The sequence below is a fragment of the Cynoglossus semilaevis genome, chromosome 3 (genome assembly GCF_000523025.1).
Source record: "Cynoglossus semilaevis isolate Cse_v1.0 chromosome 3, Cse_v1.0, whole genome shotgun sequence".
In the NCBI taxonomy this organism is placed as follows: domain Eukaryota; kingdom Metazoa; phylum Chordata; class Actinopteri; order Pleuronectiformes; family Cynoglossidae; genus Cynoglossus; species Cynoglossus semilaevis.
This window is the reverse complement of record NC_024309.1, coordinates 14,930,578-14,954,101: the sequence shown is the minus strand read 5'-3', so window position 1 is coordinate 14,954,101 and position 23,524 is coordinate 14,930,578. Positions and strand designations below refer to the sequence as shown.

At 39.4% G+C, this 23,524-nt stretch overlaps 5 protein-coding genes across 9 annotated transcripts in view; 1 reads left to right on the top strand and 4 right to left on the bottom strand.

Annotated features, from left to right (window-relative positions):
• Nucleotides 1-4,565, bottom strand: part of cacnb2a (calcium channel, voltage-dependent, beta 2a) — a 37,778-nt gene extending 33,213 nt beyond the window's left edge. For both annotated transcript variants that reach the window (XM_008308283.3, XM_008308285.3), the window contains exons 1-2: nucleotides 4,442-4,565; nucleotides 2,757-2,843 (exon numbers count right to left, since the gene is read on the bottom strand). In XM_008308283.3, coding sequence (XP_008306505.1) covers nucleotides 2,757-2,843; nucleotides 4,442-4,516 — 162 coding nt within the window. In that variant the 5' untranslated portion in view covers nucleotides 4,517-4,565. The remainder of the gene's footprint in view (nucleotides 1-2,756; nucleotides 2,844-4,441) is intronic.
• A 1,618-nt stretch (nucleotides 4,566-6,183) lies between these two features.
• On the bottom strand, nucleotides 6,184-12,471 carry LOC103377465 (zinc transporter ZIP12). Of its 3 annotated transcripts, none has more exons than XM_008308290.3 (13): nucleotides 12,142-12,471; nucleotides 11,357-11,621; nucleotides 10,467-10,793; nucleotides 10,170-10,377; nucleotides 9,641-9,774; nucleotides 9,384-9,555; nucleotides 8,783-8,955; nucleotides 8,138-8,299; nucleotides 7,968-8,048; nucleotides 7,712-7,784; nucleotides 7,435-7,593; nucleotides 7,165-7,352; nucleotides 6,184-6,980 (listed from the first exon to the last, which is right to left on the bottom strand). In XM_008308290.3, exons 2-13 carry the CDS (start codon nucleotides 11,603-11,605, stop codon nucleotides 6,852-6,854), a joined length of 2,055 nt encoding a protein of 684 aa, XP_008306512.1. In that variant the 5' UTR covers nucleotides 11,606-11,621; nucleotides 12,142-12,471; the 3' UTR covers nucleotides 6,184-6,851. The 3 variants fall into 3 exon arrangements, with proteins under 3 accessions (XP_008306512.1, XP_024910183.1, XP_024910184.1); XM_025054415.1 differs by lacking the exon at nucleotides 12,142-12,471 and having other exon boundaries at nucleotides 10,467-10,604; nucleotides 10,726-10,793; nucleotides 11,357-11,413; XM_025054416.1 differs by lacking the exons at nucleotides 8,783-8,955; nucleotides 9,384-9,555; nucleotides 9,641-9,774; ... (2 more) ...; nucleotides 11,357-11,621; nucleotides 12,142-12,471 and having other exon boundaries at nucleotides 7,968-8,023; nucleotides 8,138-8,223.
• Nucleotides 9,678-23,524, top strand: part of hacd1 (3-hydroxyacyl-CoA dehydratase 1) — a 34,975-nt gene continuing 21,128 nt past the window's right edge. The window contains exon 1 of the mRNA XM_008308255.3: nucleotides 9,678-9,802. The gene's annotated coding sequence lies outside the window, so the exon portion shown is untranslated. The remainder of the gene's footprint in view (nucleotides 9,803-23,524) is intronic.
• Nucleotides 12,662-22,316, bottom strand: LOC103377467 (macrophage mannose receptor 1-like). Its single transcript, XM_025054413.1, has 30 exons — nucleotides 22,136-22,316; nucleotides 21,650-22,051; nucleotides 21,293-21,466; nucleotides 20,963-21,118; nucleotides 20,760-20,873; nucleotides 20,104-20,244; nucleotides 19,827-20,006; nucleotides 19,238-19,395; nucleotides 18,847-18,963; nucleotides 18,626-18,741; nucleotides 18,378-18,526; nucleotides 18,092-18,291; nucleotides 17,910-18,013; nucleotides 17,731-17,812; nucleotides 17,492-17,636; nucleotides 17,363-17,401; nucleotides 16,696-16,859; nucleotides 16,528-16,592; nucleotides 15,908-16,008; nucleotides 15,689-15,828; nucleotides 15,438-15,543; nucleotides 15,172-15,344; nucleotides 14,816-14,921; nucleotides 14,486-14,718; nucleotides 14,233-14,398; nucleotides 13,995-14,147; nucleotides 13,794-13,910; nucleotides 13,492-13,650; nucleotides 13,387-13,419; nucleotides 12,662-13,292 (listed from the first exon to the last, which is right to left on the bottom strand). Exons 1-30 carry the CDS (start codon nucleotides 22,203-22,205, stop codon nucleotides 13,060-13,062), a joined length of 4,296 nt encoding a protein of 1,431 aa, XP_024910181.1. The 5' UTR covers nucleotides 22,206-22,316; the 3' UTR covers nucleotides 12,662-13,059.
• The window catches only part of LOC103377459 (macrophage mannose receptor 1-like), an 11,262-nt gene continuing 10,493 nt past the window's right edge, over nucleotides 22,756-23,524 (bottom strand). The window contains exon 30 of one of the 2 annotated variants that reach the window (XM_008308277.3): nucleotides 22,756-23,450. In XM_008308277.3, the coding sequence (XP_008306499.2) occupies nucleotides 23,218-23,450 (233 nt within the window). In that variant the 3' untranslated portion in view covers nucleotides 22,756-23,217. Of the gene's footprint in view, nucleotides 23,451-23,481 lie in introns of those variants that run through there. The other variant, XM_025054412.1, reaches the window with a different exon arrangement.

The following is a 23,524-nucleotide window of genomic DNA, read 5'->3' as shown; positions in this document are numbered from 1 at the left end:
CACCAAATCCTTTTCCTCAAGAATCAGGATTACAGTCAGCGAGGGCATTGCTTCAGTGTGGTACTATGAAAAAAAAAAGCAGCATGAGTGGGAGACATCAAGAGACACTGTTACATAGAGATAGAGGTGAAAGAGACAGACGGAGGCGGGTGAGGCAGAGGGGAAGTAGGAGGCCTGGTGCAGGCATTTACATAAACATAACAAACAGGACAAGCAGCAGGAAGTTAATTGTGACATAATGCTGTGAGTTATGTAAATCCTTAGTCTGAATCATTCCACTCCAGGTCTTTCTTCTTTAAATATTATTACTGAGTCATGATAATGTTTCAATGTAAACAATACTGTAAGGCTACTAAACAGTATCTAAAACCTGATGGCTGATGAAGCAACACTGTTATCGTGACCATTGATGAAACTATTGATGAACAGCTTGTTGTCATTCTTCTGCTTCAAGCGCAGTTTGAATAAACAAACACTTAAAAAAACTCAAAAAATATATTTTTGCATTTAAAATAGCATTACAAGTGTTGCCAAGGAGGGTAACATGATACTTAAAATAATATGTGGTGTGTGTAGCTCCTCCCACCCCATTTTTTTAAAATCACACTTTTATTTAATTATTTATTTAACTCTAATGCATTCTTAGTTTAATGCATTTAAACTTGTACTTTTATTTAATTATTTATTTAACTCTGTAATGCATTTAAACTTGCAACATAACTACTTTAAATCCTGCTTTTATTTGTTATAGGCTTTGTTTTCTCATTCTTTGAAAGTCCTTTAGTTATTGTGTTTCTAGAGTGAAAGTGCTATATAAAGCTTGTTATTATTCAGGGTCATGGGACACAGGAGAGTTTCCCAGGATGCATTAAAGGCAACGCCTCTGTAAACAGAGTGCCAGAGAAAGAATTAACATTGACATCTTCATACACTTTTGAGTAACCAATGTCTTTCTGGTGTGCATTATGATATGAACTATTAGCTAAATGCATACTAATTTAACACTGCGAGAACCTTCTCTGATGTCACAGAAAAATGAGAAAAAATGTATTATCTGCATTTGCATCCTGTTTTCATTGATGATGTCTGAATTTACTGATACAAAGTCCCTACTGTACCAGAATTGATTATTAGTATCATCATGCTATTAATCTAATAGTTCTCTCTACATTAGATGTCAGCTGGTCTGAAGCTTCAAAATGTAAATAATTTACAAACATAAAAGTATACAGTAGGACAAATGCCCTTGATGTAGTTTTTGCAGAATGCTCCACTAGTAATGGAGAATACATGACTCCTATCATCAGTGTGTTGCCCTCCACAGACACAAATAGCTCAGTTACTTATTATAACCAACTTCTACTGAAGGAGATGACCAACTCTGGATAAACAACAATAAACCACCCTCTTGAGTCAGACGTTTACCAAACAAACATCTGCCTTTCTATAAGTTCTCAATGAACTCCAGTGTAAGACTGAACCACTTCACTCCCACGACTGAATCGTCTGGTCTGACCAAGACCTTCCAACCTTCCCAACCTCCTCTGTAGCCCCACTGGGCATTAGGCCACATCCAAAAGGAGCGCCTCTCATCCTTTCCCTCTAACTGTCTGCCCTCTGCTCTGTCTGTTTGTCAGGAGCTGTTTATACTGTGAGCAGGTTACTGGTAAAAGTCATGTTTATATTTCCTTGTACTGAAGTAAATTGATCACAGAGTAGACTTTGCCGAGCCTCACATGTTTTTGGAGACACTTACAGGAATGAAGAAACATACATTCACGTGTCTTGCTGATTCATTTTCGGTAGGATAAATAAAGCAGAATTAATCATTAAGCGTCACGACTGAGCTCACAATGCTAAATATAGGTCGCAATAAAAGTGATGTTATCCTAATCCAAATAGAAGATGCTTTATTTACATTAGAATCCAAATTGGGCAGACATTACAGGAAGGTCATCTATTTTGGGAGCACTCTATCAACAAATATCTCAAAGGAGATACAGTTCTTCGGTTTAGCATGTGAGGATCTGGACCTAAGACACTATTTTTCAGCCTTCAAACATCACACCACAGTCCACATGGCCTTGATATTTTTTCTTTAATCGTATGATGTTCACTTTACACCTTGTTTGTGTGTGCTGAGGCAAACCAAAAGAGAAGTCTTCATTTCAGAACAGGACTGTGGGGTTTTATCTCCCATTGGGAATGGGTGGATGCAAAAAACGAATTATTTTGAGTCACTCATTCAGACGTTCTGAGTGGCTTTCAGCTGTAGCAGGCAGCAGTCTAAGAGACACCGATGGACTTTGAGCTGCCTTAGCTTCACATTTCCTCTGAGCCGAGCCATAGATGAGTAGATGTGTGCCTACTCCAAAAAAGGCAGAAACATTTAGGCTGGGTCCGGCATCCTTAATTCAGCCGCTCCTGTTCCCTGCAGGTCTGCTCAACAAAGACCAGACGCATTGAGTGTATATATCTGCTTCATAACAGGCCACTGTGTCACTGGGCTCACAGCACACACACTGTAGGACACACAGCTCAGGGAAAAGGTAACCACTTAACATGCTGTACTCGGCAGTGTTTACAGAGACCTTTCACTGCAATGCACATCTCACTCCTGATGGATGATGATTACTGACGGAGCGCAATTTCACCAGTTTGCCTTCATTAACACATGCATTAGTCATTTTTACCTTAAGTATCAACAATATTATTGAAATAATCCTATGCCACAATGGTTGAACTGTCATATTTACCTGGCGAACAAGGCTGTTGGTTGTGGTGTCAGAGGAGGTGCTGCCGTCCGAACCTTTAAAACGACCCTTTCTTCGTGCTCCTCTGGCCTGAGGTAAAAAACAAACAACAACAAAACAAAACAGGGCATTGGATTGTCTTAAACAAAAACTTTTAAGTTTAAGTTAACATTTTCAGTCCACTGTACACACAAAGAAAGAAAATTAAAGTTGTTAATTAAAGAGTGAAATAGTAAAAGTAAAACTGATTTTGAGCAGCTAATAACCCAGCTACAATATCAAAACATAATGACTAGGTGACTCAAAAAGGCAAAAAAAGAGGTAACTTCTGCTTTAATATAGTGTAAGATTACAGACATTATATATCAAAAACTGTATTTTTTCATTTGAAGTGAGTTGTTATGTCCGTTTCATCAAATGACATTATGTGGGTGGTCTTTTATGCAAGCTGATATGATGACGGGCTGAAAGTGTAATTTACTCTGCTTAACTGCTCATAATAAAAGTGAAGAAGTGGAATGTCATTATTATTCTGTTCTCTGAGGAAATACACATTATTCATATAAAAGGAGATAGAGTAGGCGGGGAAAATGGTAGCAGTGAAAAGTCTGACTGAAGAAACCATATGAAATGATATTTAATCTAATTTGCAAACAAACATGACTAAGAAGTGAATTAATTTAGCATTGTATCCATTGTTCACATTATATCTGAATAGTGCATAACTACAAAGGTATTAACAATACGAATGTCAACATAACAGATTTTTTTAAATTCTTGTTTAAAAACTGTTTATCATAAAACAGCAAAGAAATTAATTAAATTGTTAATTTTATTGGTAAGTTAAAAAAATTAAACATTTTAGTTTCAAATTAGTGGCGCTTTGGCCCAGAGGCAATGTCTCTGTCATTGGTGTGGAACCCCAGGGTTCACCTCCTGGACAAGTTCGAATCCCGGTTAGGGCGGTTAATACCTTCCAGTGGACTCACCACCCGCAGGAAGGTTTGGGGGGTTGGTATGGTGCAATGTGATTTGGGTGGCGACTGCTGTCCCCGCGACCCGGTAACAGATAAGCGGATGAAAATGGATGGATGGATGGATAGTTTCAATTTAGAATTTTTAATCACATTTGCTCTGGATCCTATCTATCTATTACATATTCTAATAAAAATGTATTCGTTTACCCTTATATAATAATAATAATAACAATAAGAAAAAAAAAAAATAATCAGTTAACCTTTAAACCTCGCCTGACTTAACATTTAACTATATACAGTACGTGACTAAAATATTTTAATAAACTAACCCAAGTATTTTATAAACTAACCTACTAGTACGTTTGAAAATGGCCACCATGAAATATTAAAATATAAAAATAGTTAAATTTTGGGTAAAACGAGCTAAGTAGTTATCTATAGCTGTATGTGGAAAACTTTTGAATTTTAAAATCGACCGTTAAAACTTCCGATGACGTCATCTCCTTCGCTCCTTCACTTAATAATAATACTAATAATAATACATTTTATTTATAAGCGCCTTTCAAGTCACCCAAGGACACTGTACATAAACTAAGAAAACAATTGCAACAAGCGGTAGTGACTAAACGACTCCTATTGAGCGTGTTTCTGAAAAATGTAAACTTGGGTCATATTTAACAATATTTATTTTATGAAGTAAAATGTACTCACTTGTATCGTCTGCGCGTCCATGTGTTTGATAACAGCAGCCGTTGCTCCCGCTGTTTTGGGGCAATTAACTACCATTGCACCGACTGACAAAAATAACCGTGGAAAATGGACGCCCAGGAAAGACTCTACGTCTCAGGTAAACGAAATACGACATTTTAAAATTTGTATCTATTCAGTTGTTAATGTTAGAAAGAGGTGTAAGCCTCCGTTTACACCTGATACCGGCTGCCATTAAGTTTGTTGAGGCGGTAGAAGTGAGGAGGAGCCTCGACGCAAGAGAAAGTTTTCATTTTCATGGTGACGGTCGTCATCTTGATGGTGATCCGAGCTATGATGGCGATGTGGATTGGAATTCTGAGATATCACAGCCCTCAGCAACACAAAGTACTTCTTCCCACGCTGGCTTCGTTCAACACCTCCTCACAGCACAATATGATAATATATAAACACCATCCGAGGAAAAAAAAATTGCAAAGCTATAAAATATTGCGTTTTAACCTCAACGGGCCTCAAGTTGGCAGCCATTTTGACACATTTTGGCAGGTGTTGTACATGTTATTGCTCTGGGTTACTGTTTAACCGGTGAATAGCAATTTTTTTCAGCCTTAAGGTCCGAAATGTCAGTAGACTGATCCACATGATAATATGTACCCTGACATAACAGTGTACGTGTAAGAGGTTCAGTGGAAAAACAAAAATACAGTGTAAAAATTAAACACGAGCTTGTTAAACATGTGCTAATCTAATTTTAAAGCAGCATGCTATTTTTGTATAGTTTATGTTTAATAACTGTTAAAACAACAAAAAACGTCGTTAGTTCTAGTTATTCTAGTAAAACAAAAAACCCCAAACACCCAAAATTCTTTAGTTAGTTTTCACTTAGTAAACCAGAAAATCTGAGTAATTATGTACTACAGTCTTTAACAGAAATTTCATAGTTTTTTGTATTTTTGTTTGTTTGTTGAGGATCTAATTAACTGAAACGGAATTTAAAGTTCTAAAGCTGTCCATTCATTGTTATAGACACACAAACCTTCCCGTCTGTCCAAATAATATACTCTCGTTTACTTTATGTGGTACAGTATATGTTCTCTAATTTATGTTTGTACTGTCGCCCTCTAATGGTCTGGTGTGCAGTTGCAAATCAGAGAAAGACATCTCTTTTAATACACCTAATGTTGCAAAAGAGGGCATGGAAATGGTTTGTGTCAAATTTTAATGGCAATACAAATCCAAACTGACTGGTTAATCTTTAAATCTATATAATTAGAAAAAAATAATTGAATTGTGCATTAACTTGCTTTTTTCGGCTCTGATACAGTAGATTTCAGGTCACAGTGTAACTATACAGAACAGTTCTCTTTACCAGTAATATTGGAGTGTAGTTCCACAGGGATTTGTGGCCAAAATAACAAGTGTCGACTTGACATTCAGTACAAGTACGAATTAAAAGGAAACATTTTTACGTTTCGTGTTTTTGACATTGTGTTTGTAGTTTTTCCAATAAATATTTTTATTTTACTTTATGCAAAGCAAAAAAGGCAAGATGAAACCCCCCAAAAGAGATTGGAATTTTCAAATTAACTGCAAACATGCTGGTATGAGTGAAAATGCATTGGACTTCCTGCCTTTGTTTTTACATGAGGAAGTAACAGCAAATTTGTCAGCTTTCTAAAAAGTCCTAATGACTCTCAGCATCACTGACACTGTTCTTTGTTCACAAAGCCTTTTACTGATCACAGTTTAGCCACAAATTCTAAGTTTTTAATCCCCAGCAGCACAAATTACATTTTTTACTTAAATTGAAAATGATAAAGGACAACAATCAAATCACAACAGTCAAGTTAAATGTATGTAACATAAGATTTTAAGATTACAGTTGTGTTGGACATCCAATATTTGACATTTAATAAAACTGTTTCTTTCTCTTTGCTTTACCAACATGTTCACCACCATTATATCTTTAACTGCCTCTTGTTGGAGCCTCACTCTGGTGTGTGCAGAGCTTGTTTGCTGTGTGGGCTGGATCACTCCAGAGCCTCACTGTATCCTACAGCCAGCATTAGTCACCTGGGTTGGTGGATGAAGAAAACAAGTGCCTCAGGGTGGGTGGAAATGGCCTCTTGCTCTACAGTGGCCTTAAAATAAAAAACTGACAGAGCAGCATGTTGGGGAAATTATTTTTAAAGCAGCTTAAGTCAAACAAAGAGGTTTTAATCTTGCGTGTCACATTTTACAGTTAATATGAAGAATGATACATTGAAATTATGGTTTATCATTGTTCTAATAAGATAAGTTAAAGTAAGTTTACAAAAAATAAATCATTACTCTCTTTATATACTCTCAAGATATATATATCTTGACTAGTAACGACTGGATTAGTATGTGAAAACCCAATGCCTGAGTGGAATTATAATTTAAGTTTATGTTCAAAGAGTTCCAGAAGCAGAATACAGGTCCACCCAGTCAGGAGACCCAGGTTCTGCAGGAAGAACATGATATATGGTCTTCCTGTCTTCACTCCACTCATCTCTGGAAGCTGAGTATGGAAAAGGAAAAAATATCTCTGTAAACAAAACAATGGCTAGGATATGCAAAGTTTACTGCAAAGAAGGTCATTTAAATAGACAAAGGTATCACAACATTTTTGTTGTCAATCTATTTTTTTAATTGTTTTATCTGATTTTTCAAAAAGTCCACTGAGCCATTGAACACTATCTTACCATTTCTACTAGTGACAAGTAGAGAAAAATCCCAGCAGTGATGGCAAAGATCCATTGCTGCACCTCTGTCTCCGAGGACACAACAAGCCCAATGTACAGGCCCATAAACGCTGTTAGAGCGCTGAGAAAGTTCATGAGCACTGCGGTCTTCACTGAGAGCCCAGAGCTGAGCAGCACTGCAAAATCACCTTTGAGAAAAAACAGCAGAGGTCACTCTTGTCAAAGAAAAAAAGAAAGAAAGCCCAACCAAGTAACAGAGGGAGCTCTCACCTATCTCATGTGGAATCTCATGGCACAAGATGGCTACTGTGGTCGCCATACCAGTCTGAGCTGAAACAGAGAAGGCTGCCCCGACAACCAGGCCATCTGCAAAGTTGTGAAGGCTGTCTCCAACAGTTATCATCACGGCCAGCAGAGGAACTCCTTGTCCTGGAAAGACAAAGGGAGGCCATGTGGCCACCTGTCATTCTGATTATCCAGTCCTTACTGACTAATCACACAGTACAGTGCATCAAATCTGACTGTGTTTAATTGTCTGGCTCATTACTCAGAGGTGAAGGATTCCCCGTATCTGCATTATCAGGAAATACTTCTGTACATTCTAGCTCTTCCATCGGCCCCTGCAGGATACACATATTTATCTGTTATTCAAAGACTGAAACAGAAACAAGACAAAATTCTTTTCTGTAGTGTAAAACAGACATGTGAGAAGATGAAGCAGTGTGAACTTTAAATGTCTTCCCTACCCATGTGACTCAACATGAAACGAAAAACATAAAAACATTTTCATTGGATGTGCTCACCAGCTGGATGGTGGAGATGGACTTCCCTCTCTCTGACTGACTGTTACAGTGCAGCTCTAAAGGAACATCACTGCGGTCAGCCTTTGGACCAGAAAAGCCACATGACACTGTAACAAATTTTTTCATGTACTAAAAAAATTTAGTTTTTAAATGGCAAGACAACAACTTACATGACCATGAGAAGGAACTAAAAATGAGAAGAGACGTTTAATCAAAAAGAAGCCATAAATTCCAGCAATCACTCCTAGAATCTTCCACATGTACTCCTTTCCTTCAGCATCAGCCTCGTCGTCATCGTCACCACTGTGAGAGTGCTCATGGAGGGCTGGAATCTTCAACAAACAAAATAAAATTTTATTTTACTCCAAACAACACAGAGTACCGTAATTTCGGGACTATTGAGTGCACCTGAATAAAAGCCACCCCCACTAAATTTAAAACAAACATATATAGGCCTCACGTCTCTATAAGCCGCAGGTGTCCATGTTGTAACATGGGATATTTACACAGAAAGATTTTTTTTTTTCCGAACAGTGCCTGTAACATGGCTGGTTACACGTTAGCTCTTTCCTGCTTCGGCTCCCCAACCGTACTTGGAATGCACAGACAGACATCCACTACTACTATACCACACAGTAGCCTACCACAAAAGTCATTGATCGCTAGCAGTATGAACGTTAGGCCGTAAAAATCCATAAATTAGCTGCATCATTGTTTAAGCCGCAGGATTTAAACCGTGTGAAAACAGTAGCAGCTTATAGTCCGGAAATTATAGTATGTAGAAGGTCATGCTACAGGCGGCAGTGTGGTTGTACGTGTAGTACGAGGTAAATGAGAGCGTCTCCTGAGAGGGTGCCTACAGCCAGGCCCACAAACAGCTGCAGGATGAGTGTGTAGGTCTCCTGGCAGGAGTTGAAGAAGATCAGACAGATTCCCAACATGGAGCCCAGGGTGATGAGCAGCACAGCAGCTGTACTGTAGCCGTACTCTGCAGGGTAACACACAGGTTAAAACACAGTCTGAGCTGTCCAACAGTAATCCATCGGCCATTAAACCACACCCCCTTTTATAATTTACTTTAACCTTAGGAATAAGTATAGAACAACATTTCTGGGAAACACAATTTTTTTAAAAATTTATCTGAAATTTCTCATTTCTATACAGTGTATTCTGACTGTACTGCAAATACCGTGTACTGTTTCTGCTGTGGTAAATTGCTGCTGTTTCTTTAAATGGTAAATAAATACTGTTTTGTGCTTGGTGATGACTTAATCAATTGCACCTCGGAGTGTGATTTTCGACTTGTAATAACAACAAAACCATGTAAAACCTAATTGTAGAATGTTTTAATGTAGTATTTTTTTTTTTTACCGTGACTTGTGACACAGAGATAAAATTTTAAATGCACTGTCTTACTCTCGAGGGCAGTAGGCAGAGCTTCTCTCTTGCTGTCCACGGTAGATTTGCAGGCATTGGCCAGCAATTGCTGAATAATGGCCGGGCAGATTTGTTCAAAGTGGTGCTTTGAAATTGGCAAATGAGAATCCAGGACAAAAATATCCACTAGCTGATTGGCTGAGAAACAAACCTGATTATAAGTAAAAGAAAGTTACATTTTTTATTTTAAACCAGGTTCAAGTTTTTTTTTGTTTTTTTTTAAATCTTAATCTCACTTGTGCCCACTCTTTATCTTGTAGGTCTTCAGTTTCAAGTAAACAACCATCCACCTGAAGGTCATCTGCTTTGTGCGAACGTCCTGTTACACCTCCCTGACCGACTCCCAGCTGATGGAGCAGCTGCTCCAAGTCTATGGCAAGAACAGATCGCACACAAAGGTCAGAGCTCTCTGTTGTGTTTGTAAGAATTGACTTACGTTACTATAAAGAGCTTGGAAATGGCAGCATGTATTTTGTTTGCAAGCATTTAGTTCAACTGATAAATTCACTTCTCAAACCCAATTTAATTATATGGGCAAAATACATTTCAGAAAATAGCAATAATTCAATTTCAAAAGATAATTGAAGCTAAACCAACATGTATTAAAAGTTGGCAAAAGTTAACCAAAAGTGTCCAAAAGCTTGCAAAAGGTGACACTAAATCATCACAAAAGACAAAAAAATTTAAATCCACTGCCAACACGCTGTAAACACATTTAGCAACTAAGCAACCACCAAAGAGTGGGGGGAAAAAAGGTGATCTCACTGTTAATCTGCAGGTCGTTTGTTCGATTTAAGGACTGAAATATGTAACTGGTGAAGAAGGCGGGTGATGGCAGGTGTCTTTGTCTGAAACAGTGCCCCTGCAGGATGTGGCTGATGATGGCTGCAGCTACTGTGGGCACTGAAGACTCATCTGCACCTTTATCATCTCTTACATCTACAGCTTCAAGTAGAAGAGCAGCATCAATGCACTGTGGGAGTGGAAAAGGAGCAATTATTTTAGCTGTGTGTGGATTTAATGGAAGACGTTTCAGGATGATTATCAAAAAATAAGCTTTACTTGCAAACCCGAGGACATGTCTTGGCCAGAGGGGTCATAGTGCTGGTTGATGAGCTTCAGAATACTGTTTGTTTCATTCAGTGACAGGTGTCGGTGGTCCTCAGCTGGATGCAGGTTGGTGAGGGCCGTAATGTAGAACTGATTGTTCCGTGATGAAGAGGAAGAAGAAGATAGGGAAGGGTGAGAGGACACATTTGACGCGCAGAGATCTTGCAAGTTAATGACGTAGTAAAGTAAAACTGTGGAAATTTGCTGGTACTCCTCCTCGTTGAGATAATCGTTCCCATGATCCTCCAGCACGGAGAGAGCTACATCTGGGGTCAGGCACTGACAATGACAATGACAGGCATCAATCATTTAGAGATTACATGAATGCATAACCTACTCAGACAACATCACGTAGTGTAAAATTGGTAAACGGTTTACATATGAGGTCAGTTGCAGTGGATTTTGGAATAAGGCCTGTTTTGTCTGTGCAAAGCAGCAAGACTGCCACTCAGCAAATAATAAGCTGAGTGTTGTCATGTCAATCTACACAAAACATAAACAAGAGAGTAGTTGCGAAAGTAGCTGAAGTACCTTTATCTTTTAGAATTTTCAAGACAAAAATGTGCTCTCTAAATGAATCTTTAAAATTCAGGGTGCGTAATCCATTCCGGAACCATTTAGACATCTAAACATTCCATGCTATAGATTAATATGTCAAACTGAAGGATGTCAAAAGCCACTTTAACTCAGAGTTAGGCATTAACTCTTCAACGCGGTCAAGGACTCAAGCCTTAAGTTCCGCACATTCCACTCATAATAAACACTTTTCATGACAATAGCCAACTGAATGGATTTAATACTGCCTTTCACATCATCTGCAGATAGGATATGGAAGACGTTACCTTTTCACACATGTCTTCTGATGCCCCAGGCCGTTCTGAACAATGCACTGTGTTAAGAAGTTTGGCAATAAGCAGCCCAGTTTTATCCTTCTGGAGCTGAGAACTGTCCTCTGTCCCCAAGGATGGATCCAAGGCCTTGAGAGCTTCCTGCAAGTACCCCCATTCCTGCCCCCTTCCCTCCAACAACCTCCCCATTAGAAGTAGAGGCATTAGAAAGAGCAGTAAAGTCTGACAGCCCCTGAAGTTCATGGCCTTGCAGGAGTACCTTGAGGCAAGGTGGAGGAGGAGATGGAGAGGAAACAGGAAAAGCAAAAGGTGAAAGAGAGAGAAAGAAGTTAAACATGGCAATTAAAATATGAGAAATTTCCGCAAAACAAAACATTTAGTGAAAGCAAGTTAAAGTGCAAGGCAGAGAAAGAACAAGGAGGCAGAGCAAAGTGGATTAGAGGAAGGTAGAAGTACAAAAATAAAATCAACCTAGTCCTTGCCTCAGTGGGGAAACCATTGTGAGTGATATTATAGCTGCATCTGCTGCTGTTTGTGCACTGTGGGACTACAAGCCCCAGAAAAGCCTTTCTAGAATGAGTGACCTTCAACAACACTCCTTACGATCTCTGTTTTATCAAAGATAAAAATGCAGAGATAAACATGCCTCGCAGCAACATCCTCCCACGCTGTGCTACCCAGCATCTAAAACCAGTCACAAAAACAAGACAGCTAATCTGTTGCTGAAAGGTACTGACAGCTAAAAATACCATAGAGATAAAAAAAAAAGCCAGCCTTACTGTTTACCCCTCTGTTGTTGTAACTGGTCGTGTTTCCCCTCTGCTCTGAGATCCAGTTGTTTGTGAAGAATTCTTGGGCATGGGTGCCGCTGCTTAAATCCCTCTTACAAGAAGTGAGATCGGAGGATTAGCTCTGACAGCCTGAGAGGGCTGCAGTTGCCATGGAGAATACTGCCTCATTTTAGGAGTGAGAATGGAGGGTGGTCAATTGCTGCTAGGGTTGAAGGAACATCAGATTCCTGACCCAGCAGGACAGAGAAAACTCCGGAATTTCGACAAGCACTGTAGGGTTGTTTCAGGGTTTCTAAATTGGCATCACACAAAGTTTGGTATACACTTTAAGTTCAGAACATTACATAGAGATGAAATCACAGAAGATTCCATTTGTTCTGGCTTTGACTTGAGTTGTCACAATCTATGTGGTGTTGAATTCTCTGTGGAGGCCTAAGATGGAGCATTAGTTACAATTTCAGTGACTCTTTAACTCCTGTAAACTGATTCACTTTAATTTTACCTTTAATTTGCAAGTATGTTGATGAACACGTAGTGGCTTTTTTGTTGTGACACACTTGCTTACATGTTGCATCGTGGAACTTCACTGCTTTATTATTATATAATAATTATATTATGTATTTTTTCTTGGAGTATTTAAAATCAAGTAAAAACTCTTTTTTTATTTAGGATTATGTAATCAACTATTTACCTGTAGTTTCCTCTTTGTAAATTTCTTCCTGTGCCACTTTTAGCAAGAATTATTACGATGGTTCAATTTACACCCATTCTCTTTGAGACAGTCCACATATGTAAAAGCACAAAATATAGCAGTTGGTTTAGATTCAGCCTCCAGATAAAGTCTGCAAATCTCTGATCCGACAGTTGCCTTACAGTATGTGGATTCCCCACAGAGTCCATCTTTCTCTATGCTTCTTCATTTTGCTCAATGTTGGCAACCAGGCCCTTGGTGTTCACCAGTGCTCGAATGGGGTTGTTAAAATATAACTTGTTGTCAAATGTGATTTCTCCCAGAGCAGGGGGTACTATCTTTTTACGCAAAAGCACAAAGGCTGCAAGTCTAACTACTGCAATTCCAACAAGCACCAGAGCCACGGTGGTGCCAGTAGAGCCGTTTGAAGATTCTTTGATGATGGGTGCTGCGGAAGAAAAAATATTCTGTTTTACTTCTGAGAGATGACATATAAAGTTGGCCCAAATGCAAATGATATTTCAGATAAAGAGAAAACTCACCGACAGCTGGAGGCGTTTCTGTAGGAGTAACAACTGAAATATAGGTACAAATGTAAGTCACACTTAGAAGAATAAAAATAACCATGTAGTTGAGATTCAAATTACCTTTTGGTGTTTTGCAGATGTACGACCTATATCTGCTACAGCTATTGGTGCTCCACTGTCCACTTTCAGAGTTAATGTCCACACATGTGTCTGATTTTGGCATCCCTGCTTTCCAGTTGGTATAATCCACAACACCGTTATCAATCCACATCCACTCGCCTGCAACAAAATAAGTTCTAGAGTAAACGGTTTTCTCGCAAATTAGTTGTATTTGGAGTTTGACACAATGGACAAACGCATTATTATTGTACGTTCTGTACTTGTTAAATTAGAGGTTACCAGTATTGCAAAGCCACGCTCACCTTCATGTGTCTTGTAGAGACCAATCCAGAAGGTCTTGGCACCATCTTGCAGGAGCTCTAGGTTCTTTTGTATGAATTGACCTTCAGTTGGGTCCTGAATACTCACCAGGGTTGCACCTGGTGGCCACAGTTCCAGAACAACATTGAAGCATTTTAATGCGTCAACATAAACACTACAATTGAACAAGTTTGAAAATGTACCAAGTTTCAGGCATTCAACTGATGCATGAGCCCAGTTGTCCACCTTTGAGCTGAGGAAGGAGTAACAGTGGCCTCTAAAAGGTATCCAGGTTTTTTCCTTCTTTGACTCTGGACAGTTTCCAGAAAGCTGTGGAGGCTCAGTAGGAGCAATGTCTGTAATAGAGGCAGGACATGACATCATACTTACAGAATCTGCTGTTTCTGTCTTATGGCTAGTTGTGCAAAAGAAGCAACAGACCTTGTGACGTCTTGCAAAGGGAGTAGTAGGTGTTGGTGCATGGTGCTGTCTTCCATTTCATATCCACATCTACGTACACACAGCCATAGTTGTTTTTAGGCTCATCTGTTCCCCATTGGGTGTAAGACAGCATCCAGTTATCCACCCACTTGTAACGACCACCTGTCTGTTGGTAAGACACGTGTGTTCAGTCCAGCTCAAGATCTCCATCTGCATACTGTACTAGATCTAAATAAATGGCCAAGTCTTTTACCACGTTGCTGTTGAGACCAATCCACAGAGGTTCATTGTGCTTGAAAATCTGTAATGTGACATAGGACTGAGCAACCGGGTCTAGGATACTGGCCAGATCGGCATCATCTGCTTGGCACTGCCTCCTTGCTTCGTCCCATCTCATCTTCTGGGCCACCAGTTTGTAGGAATCATTACCGAGCTTCTGGAAAGCCTTTGGTAACACAGTGGTGGGTGGGACTACAATCTGAGGATCTTTGTGAATAGGATACATCAACTGTTAGTTATAATACACATGAATGAAATACTCCAGTCTGATAACTGGTGCTTTTCTATTAAGAGTTCCACTCACCGATGTTTCTTTTACAAATAAAAGCTTTTTGTGCATTGCAGTCCTCAACTTTCCACATTCCTTTTAATCGAGAGGAACTGCCCACCATGATGACACAGTCAAATACCTGAAAGTCAAATACCTGAAAGTCAAATACCTGAAAGTCAAATACCTGAAAGTCAAATACCTGAAAGAGTAGTGTTAAATATAAATGGCCCACATACAAAGTCACCCAACAATTTAACAATATTTGGTTATTTATATTGTTTAGATGAATGTCAATCCTATATTTTATTAAAATTCATACTCTTCTCAGTCCAAGAAATTAATTAATATTCCAGCATGAATAACAGTTTGAAATAAAAGCATAAAGTCACCTCATCTGAGAATGAGTGACGTCCATCAGGAGTAGATGAAGGGTGACCTTTGGCCCAGTTTGTGTATGAAACTCCTTTGCCATCTGTCCATGCAAAGCGCATGTCCCAGTTGACATCGTTCATGCCAATCCAAAAATCTTCATTGTATCCGATTATCTGCGTTGTCAGGAAAGCTAAATAAAATGGAAACGGTTATTGTTAAACCTTCTGTCCAGGTACAGATGTACGGTACATAAGCATTAGTCAGCTGCAGTCACACTAGCTACCTTGGTCCTTTGCACTGACGATTGAAACCAGATTTCCTCCTTGGTTGTAACAGTATGACCTGGCATCTTGCCAATTCTTATTGTCACTTGTCACAATTCTGTAACACTGTTTAGAGAAGAGGACTGAAGTGAGTGTCAGTTGATGGTAACCTTGGTGGCGTTTTAAAAACAGACAGAACATAGGAATCCTGTAGAGCAGAGACCGTCATTGAGGATGGCAAAGTGTCAACCTGGTTTTGAAGCAGTCTTACTTTTCCTTGGAAAGACAGCCACTCTGGTGCACAGCTTCCCTTGGGAGCAGTGGTGGGAGCCATTGTTGTGTTGACAAAATTGCTGTTTCTTTTGCAAATTGAAGGAAGGTCGTATCCACAGTTGATATCATTCCAGTATCCTGTGTGTGCAGAATGAACCGAGATCAAAAACCGATTATTTCACCAAAACTCTTCACCTCATTTGATCAACAAACTCACCCATATTTCTGTATATGGTGACACAGTTTTCATCATTGTTGGCAAAGTTGGGTTCATTGTTTTCCCACTTTGTGTAAGTGACAGGTGAACCATCAAGCCAGCTGCGAGGGTCAAAAATGAACACAGATCATATGCATGTAATGGCATTTCCTCTTTCACTCAATTTTTCCTCGTCTGGCAGCTGTATTTCCAAAATCTGTGGGCCAATATCTCCCCAGTCAACCTCACGTTTACACACTACTGCACCTTAACTGTGCCCCTGATTTGATCACTACTGACCCTATGCATCCTGGTCACCATACATCATAGACGTCTCACTACTTCCTTATATAATTTTACTTTCTACTTTGCCACTAATCTTCTTTGTCACTTATCACCCTTGACACTCGTCTACATCCATTCCACTCCCTTCGTCAGCTCTCTTTGTAAACTGAGTTCCCAACAGAGGTGGATTGTAGATGGTTGACCACACATTTATTCATTGACCTTATCTGTCAACCTGTGCATCGCCATAGTAAAACGAAAGGGAGACACGGTGCTGTTTTTTGTGTAGCCCCTAACCCTACCTTGAATCCATGTGTCGCCCTGACAGCACATTCTTATAGATTATAGTTTATTACCTGAATGATTTATCCAAATTTATCACCATGCCAATGTAGTATTGGTTTTTATCTTCTTTCTTTATCTGTTAAAACATAAATAAAACATATGGCATTCAGTTTTATTAAAAGCTTTCCTGATTGAATTAAGTCAGAAAGAAGTTTCAAATTATATTTTTTATTTTTTACCTGTTTCCAAAGAAACTTTCTCTCACTGTCTCCTGTAATTACTGCAAGTTCTCCAAAGTTTTTTTTGCAGTAGGCTCTGGCAGCTTCCATTGGTAGAAGGTCAGTGTTGATGAAATACTGCGTGTCGTTGTAAATGATCCAGCCGTCTTCTGTGGTGTTAAATACTGCAGGGGAAATATAAGGTACGCAGATTTTGAAGGATCAGAATACGACTTTAATGTTATAGCGAAAGTATAACAAAAGCAACATAAAGTAACCACGGAAACTTTCCATGATCAAACAGTTAATTTAATAACACGGTTTAGGGTACTTTGCATATTCAAATGCAAGGATGAAAAGTGTTAGTGTTAGGTTTGTGTGAGAAGAGATGTCATAATACCCAGAGCAATAAAACAGTTAGTGTAAGAAAACAATGGTAGACTGAAACATTGCATTATTTCTTTTCATAGTTCTTGATACTCTATTGATATTCTACAACACTGTATTAATTGTTTTAGTAACAATTTACAGTCAAATATTCATGGGGTTTTGTTTATTTTATTTTCCTTTTATTTCTTCCCTTGCACTTACAAATATAGATTCCTGTGTTCCAACATAAAAACAATCAGAGATATGATACTGTTATGTTGACTGAAACATTTAAGATGGAAAAGTTGTCGAACCTTACCTTCTGGTACCGTGACAGGCTCTGGTTTTGGAGTCACACCTGAAAATAACATTAACCACAACAGGAAAACCCATCAGTACAAGGCACTGACTTCTCCAAACTCCTTCAAACAAACAGTTCCACATTAACCTTTTTGTATCTGGCAGATCAAGTGATTGGTGTCGTCACAGTTCTTGTCGTTCCAATACTGTATGTAAGAACTGAGCACTTCAGCACAATGCTCATTGTCATTGTAGTTGTTCGGCTCTCCGAAGCCCCAGTTCTCATAGTTGCTCTAAATCAAAGTTGTTGCAAATACAGTTTAAAAGGCCATGACACCTGATAGGAGCATCTACCAATATCAGTGTTTACATTGCAAAGCCACGTACAGCAGAACCGTCAGTCCAAACAAAACCTTTGCTGGTATCCAAAGAGTTGAAGCCAATCCAAACTGGTTTAGACAGACCAAACCTTTTGACAACATAACACACACTGACTGCTTGCAGAGTTGACTTCAATGAACACATTTAACACAATGATTCATAAATATATTATTGAGAATACATACGAATCCAATTCCAAATCTGCAGAACTGTGGATACTCATCAGGTCTCCACCAATGGCCTTGCAGAAGCTGAGAGCTTCATGCCAAGTCTTTTCTTGTTTATAAATCTGGTGAATAAATACAGGCATTTTGATTACCATACAAAAATCAAATACAAAAAAAATTAGTTAAATAAACCTCACAACCTTGTAGCACACATTCCTTGTTCCTGCAGGCGTCCATCCTGAGGCACAGGTCAGGGCTGCTGTGGTAGGAGGAACTGTTGTCACCGGGGCACCCACTGCTGTTTTCTTGCAGATGTATTTTGCCTTGTCGCTGCAGCTAACCACATCCCATAATCCAGCGAGAATCCCGGTTGTCATGGCAACACATCCCTGGTGTCTGTCTTTTTAAGTAAACACATCAGGGATTCAATGGAACAGATGTTCCTTTAAAACACATTTTTATTTCTATATGACAGATGTACTGTACCTGGCATTCCCACGTTGAAATTAGTGAATGTGACTTTTCTTTTGGTGGTCCACTTAAAAGTGTTTATATCTTCTGTGTTGGACAAACCAACCCAGAAATACTTTTCTGGTGTTAAACCCACTAAACTGACCAGGAAGGCACTCTCATACCTAGAGTACACACAAACAGAGAGCAGAACTTCACCTTCAGATTTTAGCTACAGTAGCCTTGAATTAATGTCATGTTGGGCTAAACATATATGTACCTACCTGTTAGCCACATCCACCAGATGACCATCAGCTTCTGAGCAGACCCGTGCTGCTTCGTTAAAGGTTTTTGACTGTGCTCCAATAGTGTAGCAGTATGAACCAAATCGGAATGAGCCCTTGACATAGTTGAAAAAAGATAGTAAGTAAATAAATCCCAATTCTTAAAATCATCAATACGTGCAAATTCTCTTGGTTCAGAGTAATGGAGTAACATGACTTACAGAGTTGCATCCAGGATTGGCCTCTTCTTGGGCTCCTGCAGGTGGTAGAATGGAGGCCTTCTTTTTACAGATGTACCCCAGAGTCTTTTCACACATGTGATCTGACCACTTTCCATCCTGTATGACAACAAACAGCATGTAAATGCTGAGTGTTGGATGTAAGATGTAACAGCATTGTGTGTTTACTGTGCTGACAGTTTTCCAACAATTAAATGTTAAAAAAAAACAACTTAATATATCAACATGCCTATTCTATCTCAGTATATCACGATATATTTTACCATTGCCCCTGTATCGTATCATATCACCAGATTCTTGCCAATACACACCTGTAGTATTTACAAAGACCACGGTTTGGAAAATCAACATTATTGACATTCAGTTATTTTATCTTTCCTCTAATAAGTACACAGTCTTCCTGAAGGTTGGCGGCGTGAGAAGGTTCACCACTCTGCCACCGGGTGTAGGTGACGTGGGAGTTGTCGGACCATTCGAACAGCATCTGGTTCCTCCGGTCATTCAAGCCGATCCAGAGCACGTCCGTTGGTACTGAGGGTTTAGATCGTGGTGTACTAGGGTTAACGCTTATCAAGTGAATGGTGAGTGCCTTACGTCAGAAAAACCACTTGAAGTGTGAAAATGAGTACTAAGTTGTTAGTTTATCACTGAGGTGTGGTTGGTTTGAAGAAGTGTTTTTTCGTCAATTTAAATGTGTCTGGAACAATGTTGCTGTCTCTTGCTAAGCACTGCTTAAACGCTTTTTACGTATAATCAGGTTTGATGAATGACAGAGAAACAAAAATATATCTTGGATTAATTATCCTTTCTCTACATTTAAAAACGATGATCGCAGCTATTGATCTTTTGTTCTGAGCACTTGACGAAACAGGAACCTTGTGGATTAGATCGCATAAAACTGTTGTAGTCAATACATTTATCCTACATTTCCCAAACCACCACTGGTATTCCTGTAGACTTACAGTATCCAGACTGAGATATGATGAAGCTCTGTTCCTCTATGTTGTGAATGCTGGCCAAGTCTCCTCCCTCTCTGTGACAGGCAGACACAGCCTCCCTCCACATCTTCTTCTGGTTTCTCTCCAGGTAATAACAGTTTCCTGAATAAGGAACCCAGTGACTGGGGCAGAAGCTGAGGTCACCTTTTCCCATGGATACAAATGAGGATACAATTAGTTGTTTGTCATAGGCACTCATGGTAATGTTCAACTTAGTAATTTTAGGCATGGTTGTTTTTACTTGGTGGCGTAGGCAGACTGGTGGAATTTTCTTTGCGGCAAATGTATCCAAGTTTCCTGGAGCAGGACCTGCTCTCCCATTTTGAAGCTTTTGCGGCATTCAAGGTCGCACATTGGAGCTTGGGATCAAATGAGGGGTGACCTGTTGTAAATGTAGTTTAATCCAATGTAACTCTAACTTAACTGGAGGACTCATGGATGGATGGATCATCGTCATGGATGATCGAGTCGTCCAGTGTGTTGACTTCAAAGTCATTACACTAAGCCAGGGATTTACAATTGCATGGAACATCTTGCGTGTCGATGTTACTGCTCACCGCCGCCATATCTTTTTATGCTCTGTTTGAACTCTTAAATGTCACACAGGTCACATAATGACGTGACTTCCTGGTTTAATAGCAGGTCATTTGCAAGCATACCACCACCTACTGTACTGGAGTGTGTAGTCTCAGTGATATTTTGAGATAACGCAGCCCACTCCTTATGATACATTGCAATTCTTTAAAAAAAAAAAATATGCGAGTCATCATGCAACCATATAAGGGCTGCATCAAATTCTAAATGGTTCCTTATTGGACTTTTTTTTTACATGAAGAACATTTCTGTATAGGTTCTATTTTTGGTGCTCTCTAACATGTTCATATTTAATTACTGTACCTGGAGCCCAGTTTAAATATCTGAATGGGTGTCCGTTGCTCCATTGCCATCCACTGTCAATAGCCAAGGAGTTCAGGCCAATCCAGAGAGAGGTTCCAAATGTAGATGTCATTGCTATGTCAACACAACATTTTAAAACCTAGTGTTAATCAACGTGATGAAATTACATAGAATAGGTGGTGAACGATAAATGAACTGTGCACCTGAAATGTACGACTGCTCGTGCAGCTCTACGATGCTAAGGAGGTCAGCTCCCTCCTGCTGGCAGCTCTTCCTGGCCTCATGCCAGTTCAGAGCTGCCTGTGCATTCCTCTGGTACTGGACCCCACTCACTGGGTCAGTGTCCCAGCCTTGGGAAACTGGATTATAAAAAAAAAAACAGGCAACAAAAAACAAACTACAGATATTCCAAACAGTACAAGAGTGGCTTACAATAATTTTAGCTCATTATAATGTCTTACTATAATAAAGGTGGATGTCTTGGAAGGATAAAAAATATCACACCTCTGTCATTTGTTTTGTCTCTGACTCACCTTGTGTGGCACAAAAGCCCCATTTCTCAGTTGTGTCATAATCAACTTCAGTTGCGCACCACAACTGTCCATTAGGCTCACCGTCCACTGTGCACTCAGTGTACCACTGGTCTAAAAACTTAAATGGAAAATGACACGGCAGTCCAAAAGAGTTGCCTCCTACAGTGAAAGTTCCTGGGGAGACAAGGCATGCCAGTTGTGTCAAAATATATTTATTGTACACCAGCATTTGTGAAACATTGTTACAGACTTTTGTTGTGTACATAAGTGAAAAATGAGAGCCCTGATTAATTCCATACATCCATCCATCTATCCTTCCAACCAACATCTAACCCACTGTACATCCAGGATACCTACGTTCATATCCTTTTGAACAAAGGTCGTCTCCTGTACCATATATCTTCCAGCGACTCCAGGAGCCGGCGCCTGTGTAGATCATCATGTTCCTCTCGTTTTTGTTTCCCCAGTTCAAGTGGAGATTCTGGTCTTTTAGGCCAAAGAGAGTTTCGTTCTTGCACTCCCAGTGCTGAAGGTTACTGGTTTCGTCACACTCAAAGAGGAGGACTTTCACCCAGTCTTTAATCTCCGCTGCCGCCAGACACAGCTTCTGGGATAGACTGAGGATGCGGGACTCAGAAGCCCAACGAAACTGCTGCTGTTTGGCATGTGGATCACAGGGAGCCACCGTAATAGAGCAGGCGCTCTCTGTCTCAATGCATTTGTTGTGAGCGTCATTGTAAATCAGAAAAGAACCTGTGTCTAAAGCATTAAAAAACAGTACATTCTTGAAGTAGGTGTAGCATCGGGAATTATATAAAATATTTTTAGTTATACAGTACGTACCTTTGCCAGCATCAGTGATGAGGACTTGTAGGAGACAGAGGATCAACAGTGAATTCAAACAGCTGTGCATTATCCTTAGTATGAATGTTACAAGCTGCAAATTATCCAGTTATTACATAAAAGTTTGTGAACCGTGCTAGAGTGGTATGGCGCAACAACGATAAAATGACCAATGAATCACAAAGAAATCTAGTTTTGTGCACAAATGTTTTGATATCAGCAGATTCCAAAGAGGTTTCAGTTCTCGTTTTCAATGAAATACAGGAAGAACATTTTCACAACACACAGTGCAATCCTTAAATTCTTGGAAATGTATTTACTTATGAGATTCATCATTTGGGGTTTTTTTTAACCATAAATGAGTGCCTGGATTAAAAAGTTATTGAGATGTCAGGAAATGAAAACACATGTTGTAAATCCATATCAATTTCACAGAATCCTGGAGGTTTCTGTAAAACTGATGAAGAACAGTGAATGAAATTCTGCTCCTTGCTGTCACCAACTATATTTGTGGGTGGGCTAACATTTTTCTGGACAGATACTAATCCAGTCGCACGCCATATTTGATGGTTTAGCGAGCCACCGGTTTATGATCAGTGCTATAGGAGGAGCCAGATACATTTTGTATAGCAATCCAGTTTATTGACGTAGTAGTTATTTTTAAAAGACCCTTGAATCTTACAAATATATTTTTGTTAATTTCTTTAAAGTGAAGACGGCCAGAAACATCTTACTGAAGTAAAAAAAATCAACCATCTCATTTGATAAAGTTCAAACACCTCATTTTCTTTTCTTGGAGTATTTAAAATCACACAAGTAAAAACTCTGTACACACTTTTATTTAGGATTATGTAATCAACTATTTACCTGTAGTTTCCTCTTTGTAAATTTCTTCCTGTGCCACTTTTAGCAAGAATTATTACGATGGTTCAATTTACACCCATTCTCTTTGAGACAGTCCACATATGTAAAAGCACAAAATATAGCAGTTGGTTTAGATTCAGCCTCCAGATAAAGTCTGCAAATCTCTGATCCGACAGTTGCCTTACAGTATGTGGATTCCCCACAGAGTCCATCTTTCTCTATGCTTCTTCATTTTGCTCAATGTTGGCAACCAGGCCCTTGGTGTTCACCAGTGCTCGAATGGGGTTGTTAAAATATAACTTGTTGTCAAATGTGATTTCTCCCAGAGCAGGGGGTACTATCTTTTTACGCAAAAGAACAAAGGCAGCAAGTCCTACTACTGCAATTATAATAAGCACCAGAGCCACGGTGATTCCAGTAGAGCCGTTTGTAGATTCTTTGATGATGTGTGCTGCGGAAGAAAAACGATGACGAGTCTTACTACTGAGAGATGACATTTAAAGTTGGCCCAAATGCAAATGATAT